This window comes from Vitis vinifera, chromosome 19 (genome assembly GCF_030704535.1).
Source record: "Vitis vinifera cultivar Pinot Noir 40024 chromosome 19, ASM3070453v1".
Taxonomy (NCBI): domain Eukaryota; kingdom Viridiplantae; phylum Streptophyta; class Magnoliopsida; order Vitales; family Vitaceae; genus Vitis; species Vitis vinifera.
This window is the reverse complement of record NC_081823.1, coordinates 2468250-2488214: the sequence shown is the minus strand read 5'-3', so window position 1 is coordinate 2488214 and position 19965 is coordinate 2468250. Positions and strand designations below refer to the sequence as shown.

General features: G+C 29.0%; 2 protein-coding genes across 3 annotated transcripts; one reads left to right on the top strand and one right to left on the bottom strand.

Moving 5' to 3' along the window:
• The first annotated feature begins 807 nt into the window (after positions 1 to 807).
• LOC104877505 (uncharacterized) lies at positions 808 to 2642 on the top strand. The gene has a single exon (XM_010645878.3). It carries the CDS (start codon positions 838 to 840, stop codon positions 1507 to 1509), a length of 672 nt encoding a protein of 223 aa, XP_010644180.1. The 5' UTR covers positions 808 to 837; the 3' UTR covers positions 1510 to 2642.
• A 227-nt stretch (positions 2643 to 2869) lies between these two features.
• On the bottom strand, positions 2870 to 5864 carry LOC100264152 (protein RICE SALT SENSITIVE 3). Of its 2 annotated transcripts, XM_002285083.4 has the most exons (7): positions 5282 to 5864; positions 5137 to 5187; positions 4575 to 4703; positions 4285 to 4390; positions 4052 to 4093; positions 3884 to 3940; positions 2870 to 3738 (listed from the first exon to the last, which is right to left on the bottom strand). In XM_002285083.4, the coding sequence occupies exons 1-7, from the start codon at positions 5410 to 5412 to the stop codon at positions 3028 to 3030; spliced, it is 1227 nt and encodes a 408-aa protein (XP_002285119.1). In that variant the 5' UTR covers positions 5413 to 5864; the 3' UTR covers positions 2870 to 3027. The 2 variants fall into 2 exon arrangements, with proteins under 2 accessions (XP_002285119.1, XP_019072446.1); XM_019216901.2 differs by lacking the exons at positions 5137 to 5187; positions 5282 to 5864 and adding an exon at positions 4802 to 5109.
• Positions 5865 to 19965: the final 14101 nt, after the last annotated feature.

The following is a 19965-nucleotide window of genomic DNA, read 5'->3' as shown; positions in this document are numbered from 1 at the left end:
CTTGCCTTTTTTTTCCCACAACACACAAAAAAATATAAAAAATAAAAAATAAAAATGGAAAAAAGGAGGCTATGTTGAACCCATCATTGCATGGTCCTTCTGGGAGCCTCAGCCCTGCAATTATATTATGTACCACCCTCCCTTCCAAGCTCCATTCTTTGCTTTACATGAAAGAGTGTTTCTTGGAGGCTGTGTCCCTCTAAAACAGTAGCAAATAGACAGAGATATGGAAAAAGATTGAGAGCTATTCTAAAATAATCAAGGGTTTATGGAGAATATTTCCTCGTGTTCCTCCTTTACTTTCATTAAGGTTTAAGGTATTAAAGTCAAATAGGGAACTTTGTTGTAATTATATGATTAGTTCTAGTAGAGTCACACTAAGACCTTCTAAGTTTTAAAACCCGCTCCTATCGACAAATTAAGATGCATTATTAACAATCGTTTCATGTCCGACCACCTAACTCTTTCATCAATGCCATTCAAATTGAAACCCTGGATGGATGATATGGATCGATTACAAGGTGGGCCATTGGCAAAATGTGAGGCTCAAGTTTGATTAATAAGACTAATTATATTATAACACAAGCACTTTGGAATATCCCTCACTTACAAAGATTATTGCAACACCATGTGTTTGAATCAAAGGTTAGGGTTGGCAAGAAGACGTACATGATTAAGACCACTAAGCTGATCAGGACCATCCACCAAACGGTCCAGATCGTTCCACGTGTCACGCTCCCGAGAAGACGGCCAACCTTGTTACATCGATCATATCAGAGACTCGAGGTTTGGATATAAATAGAGACACATTTTGTACACAAAGTGTCAGATGATCCAATGGAAAGTCGCCGGCAGCACAAGAGTTCCGGTGATATTTTCTCTTTTCACAGTCAGGACCAAGACTCTGAGTTTGAGTTTGGTTGTGTTACACCAGACTTGCCTTCAAGCAAGAGCTCCCCAGCTGATCACTTGTTCTGCAATGGCAAGCTTTTACCGCATGTGTTTCCCTGCCAATCGGCTAGTCCTCGGACCGATATCGCCCGAGCAAACAGCAGAACAAGCAGCATTAGCAGCAAAGACTCATTGGTGTCGTCCAGAAGCAATAGCACAAGCAGTAGGAGCAGCAGCTGTAGCAGTGCAAGGACAAGCTCAAGCGATAATTCTGAGAGGATGAGAGCATGGACTACTATGCAGGCCAAAGTTGTGGCGAAAACCGCGATAACAAGAGACGGGTACCTTGCAAATAGGCCTGTTTTGGCTCAACCATATGGGAATTCTCAGAGATGGCAGTTCATCACACCAGCACCGGTCCTGAGCCGTGAGCCTTCGCGTCGGAGAAGAGCTGGAGCTGCAGTGCAAGATGACCAGTTGAGGCAGAAGAAGGTGGCTGTGGAGAAGAGGAGGGCGAAACCCGGGATTGGATGGAGGTTTTTCAGGTTATTCATGTCAGCCTGCAGAGAATGCCATGCCATGGAACCATCAAGGAAAGAAAATATCAAGTCAGGGTAACAACTCATGGATCTGGGGTTTTCATTTGTCAAGCATTTTTTATGGGGTCATCTGCTAGCATTTTGATGTGTTTTTCCTGCTTTTGAAAGCAAAAACTGCTTTAATTTTTACATTCAAAACAAAGAAACTACTCCCAAAATGCTATCAGAAGATTACATTCATGATCTATTGATGATTCTGTTGTGGTTTTGTCTGATATTTCAAGCTCTTTTATATATATATAAAAGGACCTAAGAGCAATATGCTGTAAAGGGTTGTGATTTGTAATCAACACGACTGTGTTTCAGCTGACAGTTAGCAGCAAAAGATTGAGTGGTGTCTGGTTTTCTTTCATAAAATCAAGCTCATCGAGCTCTCCCAATGTGAATTCAGTATAGATTTTGGCATAAAAAGACCATTAATTTAGAGTCTTTCATATGGGTTAAACTTAGGAAATAGCATCAACTTGAATATTTCATCTCAAAAAGATGTCTCCCCTAATATTCTTATACCATATGCATAAATTCTCATTCTTATTTGGTCCAATTTTAGACAAAATACAACTCATTTTAACACTGAATTCAAGGTAAATGGAGACTCAATGTTTCAAGGTGATGATTGAATAACCTTCAAACAAAGATTGATAACTTCTTGGCAAAGGGTGTTTTCAAGACAATGATTTAATGAAGTTTTAAAGAAAAATAATTGATAATTTTTAAGTGGAACATTAGTCACTTTCAAGGTGATCCAACCCCCCAAAAAAAAGAACAAGGATTTAAAAAACCAAAAAAACAAAAAAACAAAAAACCAAAACAAAAAAAAAAACACTAATTTGAAAGATGGTCAAAAGAAAAAGATGTCATATTTAAGTCTAGGCTGTGGTGGAGCCAAAACAATTATATTTTGTCCTAAATGGGTCAAATGGATAAAAACTAAATAAATAAATAGATAATAATTAAAATAAAACAAAAACAAAATTACTCCAAGATCAATAATCTTGGGTCATTTCACTGAAATTCTTGCTTTTGGATCTCTGTATGAAAGGCTTAGACATTGTGCACCAACAAATATATGGACGTGGGAAAGATACATTAAAATTGAAAGATTCCATTCTGTGTTTTGAAGATATCGCTTCTGAAAGCAAAGTTTCTTAAAATTTTCAACCAAAAGGAAGAAAAAACAAAGTGGGTTTCTCCCAAGAATGAAAAGCAAGAAATGGTGATGGCAAGATTCTCTGTAAGCCAAGAAAGGTTTGTGTAACTTTAACCCCACTTCAGTTGCAGCACAAATGATTCAAATTCTCACCATTCCTCTTTGAAATTTTAGTAGGATTGTGGGAAAAGTTGAAAGGAAAACTTATGATTGGAAAAACTACAACAAATAGTGGAAAAAAGTTCAGTAAATGGATCAAGGAAACACAAGATGTAAAAGAGACTAAAAAACAAGCACAAGAATGTGCGCAGCAAGAGAGCCACAGAAGCTTTCCCTACATACAACATCTCATTCTTTATGGTCTAACCCTATAGCTTCCTCAGATGATCACTCCAAGAAGGTCTCCATGACATCTGGATACATCCCGGCTTCGGAATTTCTATATTCCACAGGGTGGTGCTGATGGTGATCGAGTGAAGTTGAAGATGATGATGAAGCCATTCTTGCAGGCAAGGTAAAGCTCCTCTTGAACTTGTTTTCCATCTTCCGGACGGTCTCTGGGTGGCTGTCCAAGCTCAGAAACTCATTGGGGTTTGAGTCCGAATGCGGATTTGGATTCTTTCCTTCGAGGATAAGAGGGTGGTGATTTTGGTCTGGCTTGTTTCCTAGCCCCTCAGGGCTGAACAGAAGCTTGGCGTCATCACTTCGTCCAGTTAAAGCATTATAGAAAGACAACCCATTTGGCCATTTGATGTCATTTTCATGATCTGCCATAATATCTTCGATTCGGGTTTCAGATGAATGAGGAAGGAGAAACATATGGGTCTCGTCTTTCGTGTGTGGAAATCCAAGCCTAGCAGAGTTTTGAAAATTGGGAGAAGCAAGCATGGAAGTCGCAGATGGAAGCGACCTTTGGCCCCAATTAAAGATGGGAGGCGGCGGGCGGCTTGGGATGGTGGATTGCTTGGAAGGAAGTGAGGAAGAAGAGGAAGTGTTTCTAGTTGAAGAGAAGAGCTGGGAGAGGTAGAACCCAGATTGATACCCAAGAGATTCAAAGGTATGCCGCATTCTCAGCACAAAATGAAGGTCTTCCGGTATCTGAGCATACATAATCTCAATGAGATCAACTCCTTTCAAGGAAACAAAGGCTCAAACGCATACATATATCAACAAAATCTGAAAAATATCAAGAATTACTAGCAGGACAAGAGATGATCAAAGCACAAAAACAAATGAAACTCACAATCTTGCAGGAACCGAGTTGAAGAAGGCCATGGCCAGCTTGAATTACAGCTATGGTCTGGTCAAGGGACATACAAAGATGACAAAATTAAGGGACAGAGAAAAGAAGCAATAATGCAAATAACGCAAAGACCAACAATAGAAAACCACAAACTACTGTGATTCTGACCTGAATGCCTGACTCAAACTGATCGGTCCATTCAGGAGGAAGCTGCAATTAATTCAACCAAAAGCTAAGAACATCATCAATCATTAACATATAATAGACCACGACATGATGCCAAAAAGAACCCATTTCTCCAAATTTATCAAATCACCCACTATTTGCCCACACAATGGTAATTAGTTTTATCAAATACCCAATCAAAAGAGAACGTTTGTGTTTGAGGTTCTCCTACTTACAGCATCAAAAGAACTCTGCCAGTAGTTGGAGACATTTGGTTCACACTCTGAAGGCTCTTTGAAAACCCATTTATGACACTTATCAGATGCAACCTTCCCCATCAACCTGCTCATAAAAGCAATTCATCCTATCAAAGCCCATGTAGAGGAATTTTTGTTTTTTATTTTTATTTTTTCACTTTTCTGCTTCCTCCCTATTGTTGAGAGAGAGAGAGGGAGGGAATGAGGGAGAGAGGGAAAGAGAGGGAGAGAGAGATGAAATCAAATAAAAACACCTACCCAGTACCCACCCTTCTCCATAATTATAAAGTTGAATGGACATTTTGCTGAAGGCTTTTCTGACAGGATCTTCACCATCAATCTCTTCCAGACACTCTCCAACTCTGCCTCGGCAAAACCCATCTTCCCACATCAACATCCTTCAAAAGAAAAGGGGGGGAAAAACAAAAAACTCAATTCAAGAAATCACTCAAAAGAACACCAAATCATAATACACTGAGCATCCATCTTTTGTTACCAATCGTTAGACCATTACATACTAAGACCCAATTTCCTATTATTTAATTTTTCTTAGCTTCCCCTGTTTTTCTCCTATGTCTTCACAAGAAAACACAAAAAAGCTCTGTTTGGCTAGTGGGAAAATCCAGGAAAAGATAAATAAATTGGAATGTGAAAGCAAACTCTTTCACTATGTGGGACCTGAGAAAACTACACCCACCCTCAACTAAGCCTAATTGAAGTTCAACTACAGGAGTCATTAAATTCATTCAAAATATTGACTTTCTTTTCCGTTTCCCCACTGTTTTTTTCTCAGCAACCAAACAAAAGGGGGTAAACAGAAACCACACTCACAAGCTGCCGTTGTCATCTCCAACCTTGCACCCATTACCTCCTCTAACTCTTCTGCAAAAATGGAAGATACCCGTTTGAGAAAATATCAGGAAAACCAAAAAATCACAGACAGATAGATAGAAAAAGTGTAGAAAGGGAGACATACGGGCGAGGACGGATGGTCCAGAACACAGAGTAAGTCCAGTCTGAGTTGAGACAGACACTTCTAAGGGCGTCATGAAGGGCCATCATCCCAACTGCTTCTTTGCTCCTATCTGATCCTCCTGAGCCCACCATTTTCTCTCTTACTTTCTCTCTCACCCTCTCTCTCTACCTCTCTCTCTCTCTCTTTGCCTTTTCTTTTTCTCTCTCACCGCTACAAATAAGACCCTTTTCCCTCTGAGCAAAACACACTCCACTACTCCATCAAAATTGCACTCACTGAGACACTGCCCCTCTCTTTTTTATCTTCCTTAGCACCTCCACAATGCTCAACAACCACATACAAAACCCTCCCTTCATCACAGGGGTTTTGTTAATTTTCTCCGAGAAAGATGCAGGTAAAAAGAAGAGAAAATTTTGCTTGTGCTGTTTGGGGGGTTTTACCATGAAAAACAGTGGGGACAGCTTTTATCTTGTCTTTGGCTGGCTTTGGGTGTCCTAAATCACATTCTTGCCCTTGTGGGTGTGTCAGGAATTTCAGTTTTGGTTGCAGGGTTTAGGTTTTTTGTACAATCCTCTCTGTTCGAGCTTTGTTTGGATGATGAAGGGCCCCTAGTGGGCTAGTGGGTGATTTTCTTTTTTGTGCGTGTTTGGCACTGCTTTTGGAAACTACTTTTCAGAAGTGAAAATTTTGGTATTCCGAACAGGGTGGAAACCTGTTTTGTGTTTTTAAAAAATAAAATATTTTCCAAGAATATATTTTATTTTTGCCACCAAGTTAACATAACCATCATAAAAAATAAATAAATAATCAATAATTTATATAAAATTAAAATTATTTATGAATTTTACCTAATGAAAAATTTTATTTATTTTCCGTTAAAGTTTTGTTGGGTTCTTTCACTATAAAAAAAAAAATCAAATATAATTAAAATTAGTTAAAAAATTATATATATTTAAAATATTTAATCTTTATATAATAAAAAAAAATAAGTAAAATAAATTTGAGGAAATATATTTTAATAATTTATTAATTTTAAATTTATTTTTTATTTTTCTTATCAATTTTTTTTCCTTCATATTTTTTCTCAAATTTTTTGACAACCAAACATAACCTAATAAATCCAAAAAAAAAACCTTTTTTCAATTATGTTTTTCCTCGAAACCCTTAAAACAAATGGTGTAAAAATTTAAAAAAAATAAAAAAATTAATTAAAAAAATGTATGAAAATGGGTATTGAAATTTCCACAAAATTTTTATTGAATTCAAAATGGGTATTCAAGATTTAGAACAAATTTTTTCTAAAAATCTAAGATTACTCATGTTTTTTAATACCAATTTTCCAAGATTCACCAAACACCCATAAAAAAATAATTCACCTTTTGAGGACAAAAATGATGGAGGGATACTTATGACAATTGGGATGCAACAGAATCTTTCAGAGTCAAAAGTGATATGAGGGATTCTGAGGGTTAGATTTGGATCAATATTTTAATGGCATTATAATATTAGGGTTTGTCAGTTGTTAAAAGGAACTTAGAATAATAATAATCATTGTAATTTTTTCTTTTTCTTTTTCTTTTTCTTTTTACCCATTATAGTAAAAAAAACATTTGCCATTTGGGCACCCTTCCTTTTGGCCATTGCTTGACCTAGCTTCCTAAGTAAGGAAATTGATAGTTCCAAATTGCCCTTTGAATGATGACAATTTTTTTTTATTTTAATAATTTTAAATCAATTATTTATTCAATAAGATGAGGGGCATATATAAATTTCCTCCATATCATTTTCTTTGAATAACTCACAAGTTTATTTTTCTAAAAAAATATAATTATACCATCCAAAATCAATCATTTTTTATTTACAAATAATTAGTATTTTTGAATATTTGAGTATCGATAATTGAAGTCGTCATTTTAAACATTATTTTTTCAGCGTCAAAACACGATTTCAATATTTATTTTTTTTATAATATGTAAATAATTAGTTTTTGAATAGATTTTTCAAATTGCTTGTTGAATACATTTAATAACGTGAATAATAATTTTTAAATAATAAAAACATTTACTTCGTGTGTCAATTGCACCAACTTTGAAAATGGAATAATTAGGCAAATTTTTTAATATGGGTAAAGGGCATAATTGTCATTTCACAAGTAGGTGTCCCTCCATGGAATGAGGGTGTCCTAATCAAGTAGGACTAACGGGAAAGTAAAGTATTTATTAAAAAGAAAAGTTAATAAACAAAAGCTTGAGAAGAATAATAATATTGTATATAAGAGAGATTAACAGGAGTCACGTGCCCACGTGACATGGGCAGTGAGTCGGTGCATCGTTTCTCATAAAAAAATCGGACCGCACGAATTGCGGGGCACTGCGTCCTTCCTCTACATTCTACACCACTCGCACTCGGTTCCACGCGTTATTAGACCAGTTAAATGCAGCCACGTCACCTCCGCCTACCCTGAGAATAGAGCGTGGGGAAATAGGAGCGTGGGTTGAGGAAGAGAATATCGATCAATCTAGTCCTTCTCGCCCTCCGCATTGACCGGGCCAGGCCTCGGCCCAAACCCCACGACCAAATCTTTTGTAGGGCCCACCCCAAAATCCTCTAACCCTCCCTTCTTAACCTAACCTCAACCCTAACCCCAATTTTCCTTTTTATTTTTAATTTTAAAATTTTTTAAAATTATAAATTATTATTAATATCAGAATCCCTTCCCTGAATCAAATGTCCTTAATTTTTGTAAAATATTTTATTTGCTAATTTCAATGTTGTTTCCCACATTTATCTATTTCCTAGTAAAATTATATTTTTTTCCCTTGATTTCAACATTATAATTTAATAAAATCGAAAATAAAAAATTACTTAAAATTATATCTCAAATAAAAATTTAATATTATTTATCGGACTTTAACACATTTAAAAATTAATAAATATTTAATTTATTACGTATTCAACTCAACTTCTAATCAAAGTACTCAAATTCAAACCCAATTCATTTCTATTTTTTTAAAACTCCAGCTAAGTTCTGTTATGCCAACTTTGATTGGACCAAATTACATGGGTCAAATTTTAGATTACATTGAGCTAAACTCACGTGGAAGGATTTTTTTATTTATTTTTTTTATTTTCTCTATCAAAATTTAAATACTAAATAACACACTTTGATAATAATAAAAAAACCATCTATTTATATTTCTAAGCAAATAAGGCAATATATAATATAATTAAATTTAATATTTTTTATTTTAAAATAGTTAAAAAGAATATTAATTGATGTTACTAAGTAAAATAATATATGTTATAAATGTTATAAAATATTAAATTCCTCTCAAATTAAGGTTGAGTTGCATGAACTCTTACCTAAACTTATCGGATTTGAGGCTTATCCACTCAAACCTAACTTGAGTGTTAAAATAACTCATCCAAGCCCTTCCAAATATCACATTGGATTCGGGTTAAGTGGGACCAACCCACCTAAGTATTAGTATTACCCATAATTATTTGTTTCTCGATTTAACTTTTTAAAAAAATAAAAAAACAAAAATTTCTTCACTCATAAATAAATATTTAAATTAAAAATATAATTATTAAAAATGCTAAGAAAGATGATTATAGTGACCATTACAAATGTCTTAAGTTAAACATGGTGATATAATGCTCAAAATTTTGATCAATTTACAATTAAAACCTCAAACCCGCTCTAGCACAATTATACTAAATATAATCTCATCCAACTTCATTTTATTAGGAATACATCGATTTTTGAAAATACTCATTCTATATACCATCATTCCAAATAATTGTATTTAGTAATATCACTGTTGATTTTCAACACATTTTTTAAAATTCTTTATATTATACATGCTAGTAAAATATCATCAAATTTACAATTACGTGGAATTTTCATAGGGTTTAATATTTGTCAAGAGACCTTTGTGATGGTGATTGAAGATGGGAAGATGCATTGCATGGGCGTTCAAAGGAAGAAAGACTAGTAATCAAACTATTTTTTAATTTAATTTATATGAAGGGTTTGTGGGTCAACATTTTGTTATGTTTTTCATTTTTAGATTTTTTTTTTCAAAAGGAATGCATGGTGCTTTTATTTTTTCTTTTATTTTTTAAATTAAGGTGGCACGTGTACCGTGGATGCTTTTTTATTTTAAATAATTAATATTTTTAATTCATATTTATCATATAGTTATTTTAAATGGACTTGAGGAGACAATGGGGACTTGTAATGACTTTCTACGATCTAATTATGTATGGGTTTTTTATTTGTCTATTTTTAAGTGGTTAGTTTTATGATAGATAATAATTTTGGAAATTTAGAAATAGGAAAAAAATAAGAGAAAAATTATTGAAGTTTTTAATAAGTTTGAGCACTCTAAATCATGTAGATATTATCTGCTCTAAATTTAAATAACTCTGTCTACAAAGTTAAGAGGAGTTCATATTTATATAACGTCAATAAATTCTTCTCCCTATATGATGTGTGATATCGTAAATGTTTTATAAAAATAAAATTGAAAGAATTGTTTGTCTCTTGTTATTTAAATTATCATAATTTATTAAAGAGAAAAAATATTTTTCAATTATATTATAAGTATATAGATGTATTTAAAAAATTTCCAATAAAATTATACCTTCTTCAAAAAGTAACTAGTACAAGATCACCTTCACGGATATAAAAGAAGATAGTCAAGAGTGGGGAGGTCATTTGACTAACCCTTTTTCGACGAATAAATCAAACATAAACAATTAATAAGAAGGTGACATATGAAGATAATGTAAAGATAAATAAATAAATATCGACTATGATATAACATGCGTACCTTGATCCACTCCAATCTTAGGGTTTTATATTGTCTTGATTTGGCCGGTTTGAAAAGTCTGACCTTATTGATTGTTGAATGATCTATATTGTTTCGTATCTTATTAATGGATAATTAAATAATGATTATAGTATCCTTAATTTTAGGCATTAGAAATTTATTTTGTCAAAATATATGTTACGATCGTTAGTCTGAATAGCGTTTAAGGAAACAATAGTTTCGAGTTCGAATTGCTCAATCCATCTTTAATATATGCCTTCGTAGTATGTGACGTGACTCTTAATACAATGGATCCTATAAAATAAATACTATTCAAATAATAAGAATTTTATTAAATATAAAATATATTTTTACATAAACAAAATAAAAAACTTTTATACATGAAGCTTTGTTTTAATCAATAATTTTATTTTTAACAAAATTACCCAAAATTATTATGAAATTCAAGAAGGGATGTATCAAAGTATCATTCAAAATCTAGTTAAGGCATGAATTACATGTTTTTTTTTTTTTTTTACATTTTTCATGTGTTTTTCATTTAAGAAACTTCCATTACAAAATGTATTATTTTCATTCTATTATAGATAGTCAAACTTTTTAAAATGAAAATGTTAATATTAAAATTATTTGTACTCAACTTTATTTTATTTTATTTTATAATTTCTTATCCATAGAATATGAAAAAAAAAATCAAATATTTAATTCGCAAACTATATTTTTCATCCAAAAATATAAAAAAAATTGAAGAAAATTGAGAGCAAGTATACTAAAATGAGATATTTTTTGCCTTTCAAATATGAATTAAAATATGTTTTTCAAAATTTATCCCTAAAACAATTCTTTAAAAAAAGTTTATTTTGACAATATAAATATATATTTTTTATCCAAATAAATGGATTCCAAGTGATGGAGTGTAAACGTTTTTTTTTTTTTTAACAAAAAAATAAATAAATTCATTCCTCGTACTAAACTAATCTTTAAGAATTTATTTTTTTAAAACATTTTAACTATATTTTATTTTTATATGAACTTTGATAAAACAAAATATTGTTTATTGATTTATTTAGTTTGGGTAGACATGAAGATCTCACAATCACGTGCGGTTGGCACTTTTATGCGTGCCAAGCCAAAGACCATTGAATATTAGGTCATTGTCCCACAATATTTTAAGGGCAATGGGACTATCCAATGACAAAGTGACAACTATACCCATTTCACTTACATGCAACATACCTTGAGCATAAGGGCAATTTTGTCTTCCCATTATATCTAGGGACCCAACATTAGCTCATTTTTGTGAGTAAAATTTGACTAACTTAGAATATACCACATATCTAGGTCTCATTAATTTTGTTGGAACTCTATTTTGTTTGGGCATACAAATTAACAACACAAAATTTTATCATAAAAATATAAAATGAAAAAAAAATTACTTAAATTTTCAAATGAAATTTCTATTTTTAAATGAATTTTGAATTTTTTTTTTATTAAGAGGAAGTAAAATTAAATAATTATTAAATAAAAGTTAAATGGATTTAAACTTTTTTTTTTTTTACCTTCCCTTCTTAGCTAAAGTTTTAAGTGAAAACTGACAAATTGATTCAATATGATGAAAATTGACCATACTAATTTAATTTTCGACAACCAAACAAAACTCGATTTAATTTAAGAATTATGAAAATTGACTTAATCAATTCAGATTTTGGTTTCTCTTTCTCCTAACTAATAAAAACCAAACCAAACTAACATTCTCAAGTTAAATAAGCTCCAAATATGCTCTTCTATCAGTCAAACGTGTCTCCTACCAAAAATAATATGTCGTTTGACTTTTATATTATTGTTATTATTTAATATAAATTCTTTAACAAAATTATCTAAATAAAAAATAAATCCCATAGTAAGTCACATGTAATTTCTCAAAATTAAATATAAACAAAGGGTAAATCTACTTTAAAATAATTATTTTGAAGGCACTAAAAAGGAATTACATATAAAAACAAGGCCTATATTATAAGATTAAATGTGAAAAAAGACATATATTACGGGATACAATGTGAAGAGATATTAAGAATTCTTTGATAGTATTTTCAAAAACAGGTTTCGAGAAAAGTTTTAGAAACTATAAAAATTTTCAAGTAATATCCATATTTTCAATATTTGCTCCAAACAATTTTAAAAAACCCAAAAAATACTTCAAATTACAAAAAAAAAAAAAAAAAAAAAAAAAAACTGGTTTTCAAAATAAATTCTTAAAAAAAATTGTTTTCCATCAAAGTTTATCAAATGTGTTTATGAATTAAATAATTATTTTATATTAAAAAAAAAGAGAGAATATTTTCAATAACACTTTTAAATTGGCATCTCAAATCAAAGTTAGGTGTGACCCATGTTTCATGCCTGCAAAATGTAAATATACTTTTTTCCATCATAGACTAAGAAGATCACTATAATTAAAAATAAAATAAAATAAATAAAAATAAAAAGGGAACCATGAAATTCGTGCTTGACATCCACCTCCAAACCCTTCATTTCAATTTTTTCACAAAGCATGTCCTCTTAAATAGAAAAAAATTCAATGCCTTCCCAGGATAATGTTGACGAGAGAGCAAAATACAAAACACGAGAAAAACAACATAAAGTTAAGATTAATGATTTTTTAAGTTAATTTGAAAGTGTTTTTGTGAGGACTATAAGACCCTATTTGGTAGTGATTTTAGGAAGTGTTTTTAATTTTTTTAACATTATAAAATTTTTATCTTTCAAGTATTAAAAAAACTAAAAACGTTTTCTAAAATCATCGTCAAACCCACTCTAAATATTTTCGAATATTTGAAAATGTATTTTATAAAAATTAAATATTTGATTAAATTTTAAAAATCACTTTCAAGTGATTCTCGTAAAACTTTTTTTTATTTATAACATTTTTGTTAATAATGCTTTCATTATAAATACTTTTAAAGGGAATCATTTAGACCTTGTTTGGAAGTGATTTTAATTAAAAAAAAAAAAACTTTTATTTTGCAATGCTTTTGTTAATAATGTTTTCATTATAAACACTTGGAAAATTACTATTTTTTGGAAATGTAATTAAAAAAAAAAATGCATGAATAGTGTTTTTGGTAATCCACTATATAATAAAACATGAGCTCTAAAAGTGTTTTTGGGATAATCAACTATCAAGTGTGTTTTTTAATTTTTTATAAGCGTTTTCTAAAATTTGTCAAATACCTAATTTTTCTTCCAAAGTGTTTTTTATACTACAAGTGCTTTTTAGAAACACTACTAAATAGGCTCCAATAAGTAATTATCCAAGAATCACTTCAAGTAATTTTCTATAAATTTTAAAATAATTTTTAAAAATTTATCATTTACCAGGAAATGCTTTTAAATTATTCTAGAAACACTTTTAACCTCTCTCGAATGGGCTTTTAGAGTTTGATATAAACTAAACAAAAAAGTATTTTAAAGAGTGTTTTTGTTATTATGTTATATGATAAAAAAAAACTGATTTTTGAAAGAATTTGTGGTGATCCTCTAAATTTTTGAAAGTGATTTTTACAAGTTTGTCGAAAATCTAATTTTTATAAAATAACAATGTTCTCATGTTTAGAAAACACTTATAATTGTCTCATAATTACTTTCAAGAGATCGTTTTAATTCAATTGATTTTTCAATTAGTAATATTAGGGGTTTGTTTGACATTATTTTTATAAAACATTTATAATTTTTTAACATTAGGAAAAAATCTCATTTGATAAAACTTTTTAAAGTGTTAAAAAAATTAGAAACGTTTTTAGAATAACTACTAAATGACACTAGTCATATATGATTAGAAACCATTGATCTTGTCGTATTCATCAAGTAGATTTTGCTAAAACTTAAACAAATTTTAAACCCACTATCAAATGTGGAACTTTTAGGCCATGTTTGGTTGCTAATAATAATATTTGATAGGATAATAATATAATAATATATCCTATTACACATAGTTGATAATAAAATAATATATTATATACTCCTATTATATGTCATATTCAACTAAAGATAGCATGAGATATGATAATCCTAATAAATATCATATAGATCATAAATTAATTCTTCTAAGAAAATAAAAAATTAAAATTATATTTATGAAATATAACATAAAATAATACTAATATGAACATGCAAAATGTTTTTATAAATCTAATAACATAATATACTATTTTTATTTATAAATTTTTTTAATAATGAATATTATTAACAATAAATAAAAATTACTTAGTGATAAATTGTAGAATAATTTTCAAATAATAATAATCATGAGAAAGATTCAATATTTTTTTGAATAGTAAATATTGAAATGCAATATAATTTATAGTTTATTTTTTTATTCGGTATACAAACTAAACATAAACATGATATAAGAGTGCATTTGATGATGTTTCTAGAAAACAATTAAGTTTAAAAATTAGTTTTGAAGAAAAAACAACAGATTGATAAAATTTAGGAAACACTTTTAAAAATTGAAAAACATATTTGATTAGTGATTCTCTAGAGAATACTTTTAAGAAAACACTCATATTAAAAACATTTTAAATAGAAATACTGTCAAACTCATATTTGATATAATCTCTCATAAAATGAAATATTACGATATACATATTCTATTGATAATAATATTTTTTAAAATGTATATCTTATTATATCTTGTCAATCAAAAATAGTCTAAGTATTTAGACAAGTCTTGTGGTCATTATTCTCGATGAAATAACTTCATAATATCACCATTTGAAACAATTCATTTAGTTATTGTTTCGATACACTTCATGTTTTTTATTTAGAAAAAAAATATTTATAATATACAATAATTCTTAAATATTTACTTTGAAAGGATATTGATGATGTGTTAATTCATTTTTTCTTTTGTATTTCAAAATTTAAAAATTTTAAGAATATAAGGGCATGTTTGGTAATTGATTTTAAAATAATCATGAAAAATAGTTCTTGAAAATTGTTCTATAATTTTTATAAAACTTAAGTCTGTTTGAAAACTTAAAATATTTTTAACATATTTTTAATATTTTTAAAAATATTAAATTTTTTTTTTTACATCTAGTGTTTTATTTTCAATCATTCTATATATTTGTATAATTTTTTTTTAAACAACTATTAGAAAATAAATAAAAACAATAAAAATATGTTATATGAAAACACACAATTTTTTATTTTTAAGGGAAGAAAGTATAAAACAGTTTTTTGTTGTGAAATATGTTTTCTATATTTTTTATTTTAGAAAATAGAAAACTATTATAAAAAATAATTTCAAAATATTCCCCACATTTCTACTATTGTTTGGTTTTAAACATAAAGGGTAGAAAGTGGATTGAAGTGAAACTTAATTCGAGGAAAAAATGATTTCACATAGTACTATTGGCTAAAGACTATATTTTAAATAAATAAATATTAATTTAAAATTTTATTTTGAATACAAAATTAATGTTATTAGTTATTAACTTCTTACCAACTCAAACCTTCAGAGTCACGTGCAGTTGTCTAGAATGTTGGGAGTCCCACGCGTGTCAAGACAAAGACTCATTTAATGTTTAGGACACCGTCCTACAATTTGAAGGGCAGCTTGCATCTCAATAACCAAATGACAAATATACCCACACTATTTTCATCTCATATTCCCCTAGTCAAAGGGCACTTATGTCTTCCATCATATCAAGGGTCCCAAAAATAGCTCATTTTTGTGAGTAAAATTTGGCTAGCTTAGCATATATCTAAGACCTAGGGCACATTAACTTTGTTTGGATATAGTAATTAAGAAAATGAAAAATATGTGTAGAAGAATTGAAAATTGATCATTTTTGGACACAAGTTTTTCAAATTATTATTATTATTTTTAATTTGATATTATAATGTAAAAAAAAATGAACAAAATGAACAAAAATTATATTCTAAATTGCATGAAAATTAAAAAATATTTTTTTTATTATAATGTAAAAAAAAATGAACAAAATGAACAAAAATTATATTCTAAATTGCATGAAAATTAAAAAATATATTTAAAAAAAAAAATAAATTTTATTTGCACCGTAAAAGACGTTTGTTATTAGCTTTAAGATGAGTACGGTCTAATTTCCATTAATAAAAAACAACTGGAGTAGTGGATTGAGATACAATGTATGCCAAACGTTAGGTCAAATTCGTCTTTCTCCTTTTTTTCTTTCACCGTCCAATCCTATATCGATTTTTAAAGTCATGATCCTTTTGCATTATATCATCTCTTTTTACACTTCCCAACCGACTCTTGTCCTTTGACATCTTATTTTAAATCAAATCATTATGCTAAGTCATCATAATTCAACAAAGACATCCTAAGCAAAAGTCATGAACATGTTCAGATTTGACTAGTGCATTAACATGAATCATTAAGTTAAGTAGACAAACAAGTTAGGGTTGGTTTTGTGAGATATTTCAAGATTCTGTTTGTCTTTATAATCCGCTTTAATCAATGATGTAATAGTTGTATGTAATCATATCACTTGAACTAAACTTTTCGGATGCCATTTGAGATAATTTGGTTTTTGGCTCTACCTAGACATTGAATCTAAAGCCAAAACAACGATTTTAAAATAACATTATTGATATGTTAAAAGTTTTATTTAACATGATATAATTTTTTATCGAACGTATTTTAATCGTATCAAAACATTTTAAATTTTTAAGAAGGTTTTAAAAGTTAATTCAAACACGACATAAAACTATGGAATACTATTAATCCCAGGTAATGAGAACCCAAACCCAACAAACTTTGACTATTCTTGCTTTAGATTTAAAACCATGTATGTAATAATCGGCTTCATTTGACTAGTTCCTAGGTGAGGTCGTTTCATGTTTTCATGCATAAGAAAAAATTGGACATGGCAGCTCATCTTGGCCAACTAGTGGGGTCTCACTGGGGGGACAAGCTTCTTTTACCCTTCAAAAACTTCCCATATATCTTCCTTTATGGCCTTAGTTTTCCCCATGCTTCACCATTATAATGATAAAACCCTAAGAGGAAATGTTGATGGGAAAATTTGGAAAGTGGATTTGATGCTGCATGAAACAAGGAAAGTTGGTATGCAATGAAGGAAGTGTCAACTTTTGGCTCATCTTGGTATAGCTAAATTGTAACATACTAGACCTAGTTGTTTGAGTCCGGCCTATGGTAAAGTTAACCTCATAGTATTGGTATCCATCAAAGTGAATGAAACAACCTTCACCTAGAATTTAGTTCGCTTTGATCATGTTTCAAAAACAGTTCTCAATTATTTTCAAAAACAAAATTATATTTGAAATTTCAAGCTGTTTCTTTGATAACGTTTATTCAAAGTAAGTAATGATAGCCTTAAGGTTTCCATCTAATATTATGTTGTTAAAGGCTATCATTGCTAACTTTGAACTTTGATTTGGTGTGATTCTTACTAAGCTTCTAATAGGAGAAAAGACTATTTGTGTGGATAGAAATGAACAAAATTTAGCTTCTCTTATTACATCAATAACGAAAAACATTGGTCTTTTCAAAATCGTAGATTATAATGTGGTTGTGTGCATGAGTTAGTGCTTTGATGTTTTAGGTTTTTAAATCTTAAATAAATCAAAGGAATATGATTGTTTGGCCGTGTGCATGAGTTGTAGTGCATTGATGTTTTCTATTTTTTCTTAAATTGATAAATCAAGGAGAATACAACGTTTTGATCGATTAGTTTCAATAATAAAATTTTATTTGAAAACTCAAATAAAAAAAATAATTTTCACGACTTGTTCATTATAAAGATGATTTACACATATGTATAATGTAACAGTTCTTAAAATATTTTCAATTGTTATTTAGGATACTTTACTATTCTAAAAAACAACTTATTTTTATAATAATTTTTCAAGAAAATTGTCGTGAAATGTATTTTCTATGTTGAAAAATTATTATATATTATAAAGAATAAATCTATGCTTTTTATTTTTTTCGGGTTTTTCTTCGGGATACATGTTAATTTTTCTACAATATCACATTTCTCTTAATCCATGTTTAGAGAGCTACACAAGAGAATCCAAATGTCTATCACCATTGTTTTAAAAATCAAATCTCACTCTAAAAGTTATGCTTGTAAGCCCAATCACTAACCCTTAACTTCTTATTGCAGGGTGCAATTGGGTCATGCAAGTACTATTATCATTCACCACTATTCTCAATCTATTTCCATAATCCTGTGCTAATCGCACCAAGCAATCATTTTCCCATGATAGTGATAGAAAATTGTCATCAATCACAGGAAAATGCAAAAGAAGTCAAGAATAGTAGCAGAGAAATTTCTCAAAATCTTCAAAAGAAGTTTGTCAGTATATGGTGAATCAATCTTCGCAATAATCTCCTAAAAGGTGCTTTAATTCCCTAACTTGCCATATCTTGTCAGCTATGCAATCCTTCCAGTCTTGCATGGAATGTAATCCACTTTGGAGCTTTAGCAGATAAAGTTGTACAGAAGAAGAATCTGTTAAAAACAACTGCCAATCAGAAGCTTTGAAGAGGTGGCATGAAGGGCTTTTAGAACAACCAAACAGACCCCAGATTAAAAAAAACAGCAATGCTCCCCAGTAAGATGAAGTTTTTTGTATGGGCCGTTGGCCCGAGTGAAATTACAAGGGAAAGAAAATAAAGAAAGAAAATAAAATAGATTTAAAAATCACTTGATTTTATTTTAATTTTTATATAAAGATTAAATCATTTAAAACTATTATATTAAATTTTTTAGTATTTTTTATATTAAACCAAATATAAGAAAAATATTTTTCCAAATGCAACAAAAGTTTCACTTGGACATTTCCTTGAGTTTATGCATTAGTTTTACTTTATGAGATTTTGCTTTAAGTTTCTATTAATTGTTTGGTTGCTAAAAAATTTAAAGGAAATAAAATAAAGAAGAAAAATATAAGAAAAGGAAAGATAAGAAAAATTTACTATTTTTTCTCTTGTTTGGTTGTATGTGGAAAGTTTAAGGAAAAGAAAATTAAATTATTAAAAAAAGTATTTTCCTTATATATTTTCAAATTATTTCATCTTTATATAGAAAAAGTTAAATAAGATATAAAAATAATTTATTAATTTTAAATCTATTTTTAATTTTTTTTCTTTATATTTTTCCCCAATTTTTTTTTCCAAACATGGTTCAAGTGTTTTGATATTAAAAAAAAAAAAAAACCTTTAATAGTGTTTTATTGTTTGAAATTAAAGTTTTGGCTTCAAGTTCAACTTTCAATTAAAGTCAAAAATAGAAACTAGCCGTGAAAGAAGACATAAGTATATTTGGTTAGATAACTCTATTAAAAAAAAGATTTTATTAAATAATTTAGTATTATTATTAAATTTAAATTATTTAAAATAAAAAGTTAAGAAAAACATAACTTTTTAATTATTATTTAAAAAATAGGGAGGATAAATAAAAGGAAAATAAACAAGTAAATTTAAAATCAATAAATTATTATTTTTATGTATTACTTCAAACTCATTTTTATCTATTTTAACCTTTTTATATATAAAAACAAATTATTTAAACATATATAACTTTTTAATTAAATTTGATTTTCTTTTAGTAAACGAAAATTGTTGCATTTAATATATTTTTCTAAGTAGTTTTTGACTTTTTATTATAACTAATATCACATTAATGATCTATTATAACTAACATTGTATCGATCACTTTCAACTTTTCAACTTCCTATGATCTAATTGTTTCATTGGAATCGAAAAAAAAAATAAAGTTTTCAAAGATTTTTTATCATAAAAAATATCAAATAAAATAAAATATAATTAAAATTAAT

What these genes read in the sequence shown, in the direction of transcription:
- LOC104877505 (XM_010645878.3), top strand. Translation starts at nt 838, where the DNA reads ATGGAAAGTCGCCGGCAGCACAAGAGTTCCGGTGATATTTTCTCTTTT.
- LOC100264152 (XM_002285083.4), bottom strand. Translation starts at nt 5,412, where the DNA reads ATGGTGGGCTCAGGAGGATCAGATAGGAGCAAAGAAGCAGTTGGGATG. An exon ending in TGGACCATCCGTCCTCGCCC is followed by an intron (nt 5,188 to 5,281) that starts GTATGTCTCCCT and finishes CCATTTTTGCAG; the next exon opens with AAGAGTTAGAGGAGGTAATG. An exon ending in GGAGATGACAACGGCAGCTT is followed by an intron (nt 4,704 to 5,136) that starts GTGAGTGTGGTT and finishes TTTCTTTTGAAG; the next exon opens with GATGTTGATGTGGGAAGATG.